The following is a 12,888-nucleotide window of genomic DNA, read 5'->3' as shown; positions in this document are numbered from 1 at the left end:
GGCAAATGCCTACAGTATACACATAGGCTTAGGCATTGGTTTAACCAGTCAAGCAGGCACTGGTTTGCCCGTTTCCCCAAGTGAAAAGCACAGAGTTTTATGGTTCAACCATTGACCGTCACCTTTCTAATTTATTTAGAAGTTGAAGCTACACACAGGTGTTAGGTGTACGCGGTATTCACGTTTTCTCTGGCATGAGCATTCATTGATTCACCGCCATAATAGTCGGCCAAACATAGGTGGCATGTAGCTGCTGAAGGTCCCAACGACCTGTGACATTATGCAGTTGGCCAACTTGGCCCACAATGACTTGTGGTAGAGGGCACATAATTAGGGCAGGAGGAAGTGCCCTCGTGCCCGCTGGCTGGCTGGGCACAGTTACGGTTGGGAAAGCGGAGGAATCAGGGGAACCTGATCCAACATTGAGGAACCGGAATCGGTTCCATCACATTTGGAACCGTTCCTACCTGGGGCCACAGCATTGTCAGAGCTGGTATATGTGGACTTCACGTCTGTTATACAATTACTATAGTATAGACAAACCCCACGGAGGGGTGCACAGGGTGCAGCCATAGCTGAGGACCGTGTACCATTAAGCGCAGCTTTTACACCTCGGTATTGATTGCCTGCAACTGACCTATAGGGCACCACACCATGGATTAGTCTATACCGGTGGTTCTTCTCAAAATGTAGAATTTCAAGGACCAACCAATAACTCTTGAGTGTACAAATGGAACCAAATAGACCTGTAGGGGGTCCATTTAGTTCCATTTGAGTTACAGACCTGTAAGGGTCCATTTGGAGCCCCTATAGGAATCATTTTGGACCGTTATCGTTAAAATCCTAAAAAAAGGATCCCAACCCTAGGCACAGTCACGACTGGACTACCAAGCTTTTCCAGACAAAATACATACATTATATACATATTTGTTTTTAGATAATAGTAAGGAGAAGGCTCCACGTGATGTCTGATTACTGTATCTCTGCCATATTGGCTAATAGATCAGTAAGGGCACGCACTTAGCCAAATGTTAAGACTACAGTTTAGCAGGTGGCACCATGTCAGGTTCTCATCTTCCCCCTGCACAGAATCATGAGGATAACGAAATGCAACCATTTGGCACCTAAGTGTTCAAAGGGTGAGGGGAGAGAGAGAGAGCAAGCAGGGAACCTAAGGATCTTTTCAGAAGGCAAAGAACAGACATGTTTAAAAGACAAATACCTCTTGTCAGCCCTAAAACTCCTAAGCCCAGAATTATAGCAACATAAACATACAATTTAACATTTGTAATAATGGTAAACAGAACAACCTAAAAACAAAAGTTGCTTTTAGGGTAGGGACTTCTATTCAATTCTCTTCTCAGATGCTTAATTCCATGTTGGTGATTGAAAAGCAGGTCAGAATTAGATGAACAATGCACAGACAACTTAATGAGAACACTCTGGTTTTCAACAATGCACATTATCCCCCTCTCGTCTTTATGAAATGAAGCAATATTTTGGTATCCTTGGTGGACAATGCTTTTGATATTTGGTCCAACAAAAGGTATCAAAACATTTAAAGACCCGTACATTGACAATACCTTTGCTTCCTTTCAACACCTTTTCAGGAATTTATTTACAAATCGCCGTTTTATTACCAGAATATTCCCTCGGTTTCCTGGTCATCTCTAGACACATTTCTTGAGCCATTACCTGATTTGAAGGAGATGATTTCCTGCATTTACAATCAGATCCATTCTGTTCGCTTTATAGTCTCTCTCTCTCTCTCTCTCTCTCTCTCTCTCTCTCTCAATTCAATTAAAACACTCTGGGAAGAGGATTTGGGAGGGAGATTTCAGAAGAGGGTTTGGAGGATGTTCTTATTAAAGTGCACAAATCCTCCATCTGTGCAAGGCACGGATTGATACAGTCTAAGATTGTACATTGTGCTCATTTCACTGAGGTTAGTCAGGTCTGTCCAAAATCTATAATGACGTGGATCATTATAGATCTGACTTCTCCATCATCCATATCAGTTTGAGCTGAATAAATGTCTATCAACTCATATCACACCCTTAGTACAGTTTGTGATGTGTGATAAGTAGCCAAAAAAAGAAGTGTGCAACTACAAAAGTGTCTGAGACTGTGTGAGAGCAGCAGCTACGCTTAGTGTTATCCTAGGAGTGTGTATGCTGCCGTCTGTTGCGGTAGTAGTGGTAGTGGTGTTTCAGCATCGTTCTCAATGTCAGCCCCCCACCAGCATGGGGTTGGGGGGGGCAGGCCTGGCAGGAATGATATCATCTTCCATTTTGATTTCGGACAGACGGACAGATACAATCTGGACTGTCTGTCCAAGAAGAGAGAGAGAGAGAAAGAGATAGCGCGCGTGCATGCGTGCGTGCATGCGCACGAAAGAGAGAATGCAAAAACATTGAAATAATGCTGTCAACTTTCAAAAGTATAAAGCTAATGTCTCCTCTATGGATGTAATAATATTAATAATAATACAAAGATTAATACATACAATTTATATAGCGCTTTTCAAGGTACCCAAAGTCGCTTTACAGAACAAAATAAAAACAGTTTTATTAGAAAAATAAACTACTTAATAAAAAGTTAAAAATGTAAAACTATGGTTCCAGCGGAAAAGCAAGTCTGCAAAAATGTATCCATCTCCGACAGAAAATGCACAATCTTTTGTATAGTTTCACAAGATAGTATGACTCAAAGTGTTAACGTAACACAGCTCCGTTTACACCTTCATTTTATTCCTATTTATATTCAATATGTATTTGTACAATATTTATTTGAGAGAGGGGCCGTCATGAGAGAGAGCCCTATATGCTGTCGTGAGAAAGAGACATACAGAAGGAGAGAGGATGATGAGTCAGTTATTCTGACTCAACAAGAGCTCCCTAGAGGTCTGCATAGTACATGTATGCCTGACTGTAATCTGCCTAGCAACACAGAGTACAATACCCAACACACCTGTGCCTCCAGCCCAGGTAACACTTGCCTATGCCCCAGAGTAATCTAGTAAGAGAGTGGTGACACGCTTTGATCTAGCCGCAAAGCGGGTGCATATGGGCTAATGTTCCAAACATTGCTCCTATGGCTGGAACTATTCCATTGAGATAGAATGAGCACTTCCGCATTCCATTGTTACAATGCGAGTCAACGAACGGAGTGTCATTACTCTCTTACTAGATTACTCTGCTGTGCCCTATAGGCAAATTCAGAAACAGGTCTCATGGTCACAGGCAGCAAACGTATTTCCTGTAGGCGGAGACGACATATCTGCGGTGTAAACTCGCAGGTCTTCTACTACATTGAATGGTAGAGTGACTGATGTTAGTCTGCTCAAACGTTACTCTTTTACCTGCTTTTTACTAACACTAACTTTACAAAGATGCCCAGAAGATACATACACAATACCCAATCTTTCTGTTGTATGTATGTTGTAAGTATGAACACAAGTACAGCAGCACTTCTCCAAAGTTGAATGTTGCCACTACTGTTGGGAGCAGCCATAAACTACACAGGTTCATCCCGATGTTCTGGGTAGATGGCTGGCTTGTAGATCGGCTACTTTCAAATAGCCAAAGGTTAAATAGGGCTGAAGTGGATAATGTATGTTTTAGAATAATAATTAAAATCTACAAAGTAACTACCTAGTAACTAAAGTTTTCAGATAATTGTAGTGGAGTAAAAGTACAATATTTTCCTCTGAAATGGAGTAGAAGTAAAAGGATTGAAAAGTACAAATCCTCAGAATTGTACTTACTGTAGGGACAGTACTGTACACCACTGAATCTAATAATCACCACCACAATGCTCAGTAAACAGTAAGCCTTTGTTTAGTTTTTCGTTTTTTTTAAGATATTTTTGGGTCTTTTTCTGCCTTTATTGCTAGGTTGAAAGTAATCTGGCCGTCTAGATCGGGAGTCAAACCCGCGGCACGCCGTCAGGCTGGCTCAGCAGCCTAGGTGCCCAGACGGTTGAGCCAACAGTAAATCCTTTGTATTGCCAATAAAGGATCAGCATGGAATTAGGAAAATTAAAAAGGTTACAGCATTCTATGCAGAACATTTCGAAAAGGCTTTGCCGTTTGTATTTATTTTGGGGAGATTTTGTCCCTGAATTAATTTAATATAAACTATTAATAATGAATTCATGATTTGAATTTTGAGAATCTCACTATCAAAACATTTCAGAAAATTCAAATTCTGGTGGCTTTTGTGTATTAGGAAACTCAAGCTGAGGGCGTCAGGTAGTATGGAAAAGTACTTATTAGCTGGGCAACGTCAAAGTAAAATTGGTAGCATTTGCGAACTGCGAACGCAATTACGCAAATATTAGTTCTGGTGCAACACCTTTATTCCTTTTTTTCCACCCTTACCATAATTGCATCAATCATAAAGCTGCAAAGCTAATGCAAAGCTAAAATATCTGCAACAGGATAGGATGATATTAACCCAATGGTCTTACCATTCATTAAGGTTACTTTGAATACTTTCACATTTTTTTGTACCAAGTAAAACACGCATTGTTGGAGCTCCTTACATTATGGTGGGTGCTCATAATATATTTAAATTGGGAATTTGGAAGTTAATTTCTAGCCCTGTGGGAGCCAAGAGATTATGACGCTATGGAAACCTCAATCATCAGGGACTGCATTCAAGCACAATCATGGTTCAGTAGGCACACCTGTGTACTACGCGCGCACACGCACACACGCACACACGCACACAGGTTTCAATTTCTCCCATGTGAATCAGCAAGATGTTGCCATTCTGTTCAGCTTGTGCCAGGGCTGAGGACAGGTTCTCACAAACAGGCTTGCTGACAGTCTACACACACATGCTCTCTTGCACCGTTCTTGTTGAACAAACAGCAATGGCCATACTCCCACGTGCATTTCTTCAATGTCTTCATTGTTATGCCAACATGCTGTCTTCATCAGTATAGTAGTGATCAAAATATTTTGTGCAATTAAATGGTCAGCTAGATAATGATAAAAAGGTGAATATGTGAAAAGTATACAAAGGATAGTACCAATGATATTTCAGGATATTGTTTACTAATGAATTACATTGTTTCTGTACTTTGGTGTTTCAACTTTAGCATACCTACTTCATCTAGTGTAAACTCTAGTTTAAGTAGTGAAGTAAAACTAAAATGCACTAAACCGTGGCGAGTTGGAAAACCGGCAAGTTCTCCAGTTACCGTAGGCGGGGACAAACCGGTCAAACACCATGCTCAAGGCGGAAGCCACAGTGACAACATTCTCTGGACTTATTTCCCACGTCATCTACACCAGGTGTAAATTAAAAAATATATATATTATTAATGGCCATGGAACGCACTAATTTGTATCCCTACAGAACACACACACAGAACTACAGAAAGGCTAGTCTGAACAGATTAATCTTTGCTTCTTATTAAAAAGGCATCACATATCAACAGTGTTCAAAGATCTTATCTGAGGGACAGCCAGAACAACGAGTATATCACTAAGGGACATGCAGGGAGTAAGAGTAGAAGAACCTGAAAATCTATCCTAAATTTGATAGGAAGGCAATGCAGGTCATCATAGGTGTGATGTGGGACATACAGAGAAGGAGTGGTCCGCACAGTCTTTGCTCCAACAGTTTGTGTTAAAACACCATTGTGAATGAAGGCCGATAGTGGACTATCACCTGATGAAGGCCGTTCACGGCCGAAACGTTGTGTCCCGATTTAAAATGGTGTTTTAACACAATAAACACTGTTGGAGCAAAGACTGTGTGCGGACCACTCCTTCTCTGTATGTATCTACCTTTTGTCCAGCACCAGCCAAGAACTGGATGTGCGCAAGCCACCTGCTTTTTAAACTAGTGATGTGGGAAAGTGAGCCTACTGATTGTCTCGGTAAGCCTCGTTCTGGGCCTTTTGTATGCACTATGCAGTCCAGGTATTACTTGCTGAGGCAAGTAACAAGCACGAATACCTTTAAGCCCACAGCACCGTGGTGGCAGTTGCCAAACAAAATTGATTTTCATGCCTGACGATGTCAATTTGCATGCCTAACAATGCTGATTTACCCAGGGGCCGTTGCAGTTTGTACATCCACGACTATCCTTTATTGTACTTTGCTTTTGCATTACTTTGCATTTTACCCAGTTCCAGGGGATGGCACATGACAATAAAACTCAATGCCTGCTATGTTTTTAAGGTTAGACAATATAAAAGTGGAAAGGGACTAAATGAATTGACTAACTTTAGGAACCATACCATCATCAGCAGCAATAATGAAGAGGTTGCAAATTATTAGCCATCTATTCCTTGAAAAACAAAAAAATAAAAAGCTATGAATTTGTCCAATTATTCAGGCTGATGAGACAGATATATGTGTATGTTATGACCATCTGAGTGCATAGCAGTGGTAAAATACAGTCAAAGCTTCTAATAATCTGGTGTATTGCTCCCATTAGAACGGATCCTGGTAAAGTCGCCCTGCTAGACGTAGCCTAGAAAGTAGATCAACAGGACAGAAGGTCTCAGGACAACATAAGGTCAGCCAACCTAGGGTAGGGTTAAGGGCCTTGCAAACGGGGAGCGATAAAACTCACCTATAGTTCATTTTCAATGAGACCTGTGTTTTTGAACGTGTATGTTACTTTATTTATCCTGGTTTAAATGTCTTTATTGCCTTTTTCCTCTAGAATATAAACAATTTCTCAATCCAGCCAGGGCATCGTTGAAATAAATGACCTCTTTCTGTTGGGGAGTGTGAAAACCGAGGTAATGGACATAAAGCTTTGTGAGTGTAGCTTAAACTGTAAAAACAGAAGAGAAAAGAAGCGGGGCTGCACATTTAATCCAAACTTCCAAAGTAAACATTCCAAAGTATTAAGTAATCAATAATCAGGATGTTATGTTTCACCAGTCAACCACACAAAAACACTGATGTCCTGGGGTTGATTTCCAGCTCCGGCCTTAGTTATTATCATCCCCCGTTCGAGGAGGATATAAGGATATAGAAGAGGATCTGGTATTGTCTCGCTATAGTCGCTAGGGACATGTTTGTCTGCGTTCGCTCGCTCAACCGTGAAAGTCTCAAAAGGCCTCGAGGAGGACTGACATGCACACATGGATATGCAGTGCGCACGTGACGGTACCAACACATACACTGGCACTGCACACACATAAGCACACATTTATAGATAGATGCATGCACAAGAAACATACGGGGACGATTTGGCACCGACTTTACAAATGTATCACATCATGTCACCTCCTTCATTCCAGCCATACACAACCCTCTGTTGTGAAAACTGTGAAAACTCATATGTTAGTCTAGGTTCTTTGAAACACCACATTACAACATTGTTCTCTCTTTGCTGATGTGACTCCGTCGACTAGAGTTCATGCTATTACTCATGCCATTTTGCGCTTACAAGTCGCTCTGAATAAGAGTGCCTGCAAAATGGCTACATACTGTAATGCCTAAATCATTTTAAGTGTGAAATCATCTGCCACCGCCTCAATAAGACTCACTCTCACATGTTCCTCCAAAGGAATTATTTACAATGGAGGCCTAGAATTATGCCTGAAGAGTCCAATGGTGATATTATTGCTTACCTATTACCGTAGGCCCAAGTATAAGCCTTTATACAGTTAACACACCCAGCAAATAATTCACACACTCACTGACCCCCTCTCTCACACATAACACACACTCCTCTTTGTTTCACAAATTATGTTCTCCCTCTCTCTCTCTCTCTCTCTCTCTTGCTCGAGCGCACGCACACAGTCACACACACACACAGTCACACACACACACACACACACACACACACACACACAGTGACCATATAGATTTATTTGACACATTTCCCTTTAGCTGTACACTATCAATACAAGGTAACAAATCAAATGGGTTCAAATCTGACATCTTGATAGCTTTTGCACAACCATTTGACAGCATTGATACAACAAAGTGTCATTCGGAATCCTACAGGGGGGATAGTCTCTCTCCCTCCCTCTCTCACTCTCACACGCACGCACACACTCTTAATCATCGATGAACAGGTGAATGGTCACTCAACAGTCAGCTGAGGAGCCACTGCTGCTCCCACAGAACAAACAGCAGCATTACATCAGCCACACCACGGCCATTATTATTTATAACGTTGTTACACCACAAGCTAAACCCTAGTAGTGAATGTGATACACCCCCACCAGCCACCACGACACACTGACTCAAACGAACCTCACGACCTGCGACATAATATAATGGCTTTAATAATAATAATAATAATGTACATGGGCAAAGACATAATGTACAATTCTATATACTCCACACACAGTAGGACGACACTGCATTGCTAGCCTTGGATCAAGACTATCATAACAGAGACGTATTTGATTGCTTTTGAGATAAATGTCAAAGTCACGATAATAAAATGCATCCAAGGCTAGGAGGAGTAGGACGACACGATCAGTGTGGCTTCAACTGGCTTGCCTTCCTTGCCAACGAGAAGAACAGACTATCCCCCACACAGGCTTAATAACAACGCGTTGCAGCAGCAGTGTGTAGCAATTCAGACAGAATTAATAGCCTAAGATTTAAGACTCGAGTCTCGTAGATGTATTTGATCGATTCTGACCATTCAGAATCGATCAAATACATCTACGAGAGTCTAAATCTTAGGCTTATATATAGTCTGTACTGCTACTGCATGCCAGTGTAGCAGGTGTCTGTCAGTCAGCCATGGGATTTATTTGAATGAATACCTCTTCTGGGCTGAATCTCCTGCAGAGGGATGGCGTCCCCGTGGCCCCCTCCGCCGTCGTAGGGCAGATAGGGGTCCGCGGATATGCTGTCGTCCTCCTGCTGCTCCATGTTGTTGACTAGCACCCCGGAGGAGGCCAGCGTTATTTAGAGGCTAAAGTAACTGCTAACGACGGCTAAAAGGGGCTAACGGCCAGGCTTAGTATCATTATTATTGCTGTGTGTTGCGGCCAGGACTCGCAGCCTGCACCGTCCTCCCGCTGCCATGTTTACCCGAAGAGAGAAGACTGACTGACGGAGGAGGAGGAGGAGGAGGGAGGGTGGTTTAGAATGAGCTTTGGCTGAGCGCGCGTGCCAGCGTGTGCGCGTGCGCAGCCTCGGCTCTAGAGAGCACTGGAGAGACGTCATCGCGCGTACACCGCAAATACACGCGCGCACCAAAGACGACGAGCAAGCACGCGCGTCGCTGTATTTAAATTAAAAAGCATGCAGATCGAAGGCCAAACTGGCAGCCTCCCTCTGTGTGCAGACTGTTCTGATGTAATGTGTGAGTGAGAGTCTGAGTCGAGAGACCATAGTATGTTGTCAGTTAGTTATATTAAAAAAGGGGGACTTGGCAGTGCAGAAATGCATGGATTACCGGTATAGTCCAGTGGTTTTCAACCAGTGGTCCGGCCGGGGACCACTGACCACCACCACCAGTGGTCCTTGAGGGGGTTCCAGGCGGTCCCCGGCTAAATGATGGAGAGTTGGTAACTAAATGGACCCTTATAGATATTTTAACTCTTGAGAGTGTAAAACGAAACCCATAATGGGTCCATTATTTGGTTTCAATGTACGCTCTCAAGAGTTTGTCTGCATTGCTTACTAAGAAGTCTACACAATTAGAGAATGTAGAAGAATTGTTATTTTTGATAACAGCCTGGAATTTGTAGACAAAATCTTATCCAACGATAACAAAATATTCTTTCGTTTTGGAGGCTAAATCACATCAAATGGTGGTCCGTGGATCAAATGCCGAATAAATAATAGGCCTTGTTATGAAAACGGTTGAAAACCACTGCGGTAGTCCATTCCAAGCAAGAACAGGGGATGTAAAATACTTTGTCCATTATGCACTGTCTGTCTGCAGTGGAACAGATGGGTATACTGTGCCATGCAGTGAGGTAGAGTTGTCCCGATTCAATTTGCCAACTGTATTGGCATTTTAAATGTGTAAATAGTGCATTTTATTACAGGAAAAACAAACAGTGTATTGGCACTGTCTTATTTTATGGGTATTTATTTATGGGCATATCATTCAACACATTTCCTTAATGGTTAATGATTAACCGCGTTAAGGCTGTGACAAGGTCGATTTTCACGTGCGTTTGGGGTGAGACTACACGCATGTTTATTACGTTGCCTTTACATACTGTACACTACTGTATTTGCGTCCGGTTAATACAATTTTCTCAGAGCAAGACAGTTAACTCTAACTGCCCCACACCCCACAAACGCTCACCATATAACCGTCTAAGGATGCATCAACTGGATGGAGCAAATAACAATTATTTTACATCCTCCAATTGTGTAGACTTCTCGTAAATTAAGTAATGCAGATATTTAACAATTATTTAACTCTTGAGAGCGTAAAATGAAGGTCCATTTGGTTTCATTTGACGCTCTCAACAGAAGAAACTCTTGAGAGCGTAAAATTAAACCAAATGGACCCGTTTCATTTTACACTCTCAGTTAAAGATCTCCAAGGGTCCATTTGGTTACCAACTCTCCATCATGTATCCACTTTGGACCACCTGGAACACCCTCAACGACCACTTGTGTCCCTGGAACACTGTTTGAAAACCAATGAACTACACGGTCCGCCCCCCTCCCCTCCCCTCCCCTCTGGAGGGACACCTCAGACCAGCGTGGCGCGCCCCCCCCCCTTTACCTTTCTGCAGAGATGCTGTTGCTAAGCAATGGCATCGGTGATGTCAGCCATGGTTTGCTCGCTCCTTTTTTCACCCTCACCAATGTCCCCATCAAAGGAATGTAAAAAAAAATGGGAGGGAAAAAGCAGCAGTAGTCACCGTTATGCCTTGGGACAGGAATCGCTACAGAGTCACTGTGTAGTCCAGTGCCGGAAATATTAACCAACACAGATCCATGATTCTATGGCTCTATCACAATTCCACAATCAGAAATGTCCCAAGGCACTCCACTCCCTTTGCTCCTCCGATTGTTTCCTTTCCACATTCTTCTCGTCTTTTAAGCCAACTTGAAGTTACCGCTATTCCGAGCTAGCTTGCCTCAAGCTACTTTCACACCCTGTGTGCCATGCATGCACACGTGTGAGCGTGTGGGGGCTTCAGATAGGCTCATATGAACCCACCCACCCACCCACCCAACACCCAAGGCATAAAAATAGCCCCTCTGACACAACAGAGACAGTAGCACTGGACTACAGCATGTATTCTACATGAAGCTAATGCAAATGTTACAAGAGACAAATATGCATCTACAACATTTCCTGAAGTGCATGCCAAAAGCCAAGTCATGCTACGTGGTCTGTCAGGCTGCCAAACTGGTTGGTGTTGGTTGGGCTGTTGAACACGAACAAACCTAAAAAGACTGCCAAGACTGGGAGTGGGTGTGTCCACAAGACGGTACAGTACAGTACAGTACATTCTTCTGTGAATAACACACAGCACTGAGCAACTGACTGCATTTAGCTCGTACGCTATGAGTGTGGGGCTGAGAAACGACGATGGATGTTTTAGAGCAGTGGTTTTCAACCATTTGGTCCAGGGACCACCAGTGGTCCTGAGGGGTTTTCTCTGTGTGTTCTGAAGCCCTTTGGGCTGCAATGAAAACAGGCAAACAGGCCTCAACAGTGACATCTGCTGGCAAATTGGTATGTTATATATGGGATTTGTGGACGCTTTATACCTCAGAGTCCACAGGAAAATCAGAGCACTTGTTTGAGTCTTTTCTGGCTCAAACAAGTGCTCTGGTTTTCCCCAGAGCACAGAAAATCTACTCAATGTTAAAAGTTCAGGTTTTTTGGGTGCGATTGAGCTCAGAAAACATGAGAAAAATGTTAGTATTTATTCCAACACTGGCCATCAGAAGCTAGTCCTAGCTTGTATGCGAGGCCCACTGAACAGCCAGGACGAGTAAGTCACTCACAACACAGTGTCCTCCATCAATAATGCACAGGCCAGGTCTAGTCTACTCTCTGCTATAGCCACTGGTACACAGATCACGTTACACAACAAACCAAAGTAGACAGTGAATGGCATAACCGTATGTGTGTCTGTGTTAGTCTACATGCAATCTGGGAACCCATCGGCAAAAAAAAGAGGGAAAAGATCCTTTGAATTTGCCTCTGGAGTCAGGTTTTTTTGTTGTGTTTTCGTAAATCAATGCCCTACCTACTTTATCATACTACAGCATCACACTAAAGCATCAAAAGTAGCAGATCCACAAGCTTGGAGATTTTGCCATTTTTTTAAATTTTTTATCCCAGAAAACAGTTTTGGACGTACGGTAGTATAAGTTTCCACCAGACAGAGACGTTACACGATGAAGTGGATGACATCATTGCAATGTTTAACCTGAATCCCATCTTCCATTCTATTGTGACTTAACACTTCTCAATGCAGAAGGTGGAAAAACTCTGCCAGCCTAGTAGTGAGCCTACATACAATGATATGTTTCATGTAGGCTGCATGGCAGAGTTTTCAACGCCCACAAAGTGAGCTCTTGAGACACAGAACCCTTTATGTCATTATTATACAATTGGTTCTGCAAAGCAATGCGATCGAGATCTGTGTTATGTGCTATTACACACTGCGCTTAGAAACAAATGTATAGTTGTTTTAAACTCTTCACCAAAACTTGATATCTCACCATGCAATGCACTAAAGCTACAGTATATGAAATGTGTATAAAACAGTTGAATAAAAGCAATAATGTAATTTACTATAACACACTCCATCTCATGTTCTATTGCCATCCGTCCTCACAATTATAGGACTAGAGGATACAGATTAATAACAGGGCAGGAAACTTGCCGGCACCTTTTGCTTTAAATTGGCATCAATAATCGGTTAACAATTAGACTGGCCACATGACACAATAAGCTA

The 12,888-nt window shown here is 42.5% G+C and overlaps 1 protein-coding gene across 6 annotated transcripts in view; it reads right to left on the bottom strand.

Annotated features, from left to right (window-relative positions):
• Window positions 1-12,888, bottom strand: part of clcn3 (chloride channel 3) — a 58,652-nt gene that overhangs the window by 32,127 nt on the left and 13,637 nt on the right. For 2 of the 6 annotated variants that reach the window (XM_080792877.1, XM_080792881.1), the window contains exon 1: window positions 8,761-9,051. The exons of the other annotated variants lie outside the window; for them this stretch is intronic. In XM_080792877.1, the coding sequence (XP_080649003.1) occupies window positions 8,761-8,869 (109 nt within the window). In that variant the 5' untranslated portion in view covers window positions 8,870-9,051. Of the gene's footprint in view, window positions 1-8,760; window positions 9,052-12,888 lie in introns of those variants that run through there. 6 annotated transcript variants of the gene reach the window in all.

The sequence above is a fragment of the Protomyctophum bolini genome (genome assembly GCF_963924005.1).
Source record: "Protomyctophum bolini genome assembly, chromosome: 20".
NCBI lineage: Eukaryota > Metazoa > Chordata > Actinopteri > Myctophiformes > Myctophidae > Protomyctophum > Protomyctophum bolini.
The sequence above is the reverse complement of the archived record's forward strand: the minus strand, read 5'-3'. Positions and strand labels throughout refer to the sequence as shown.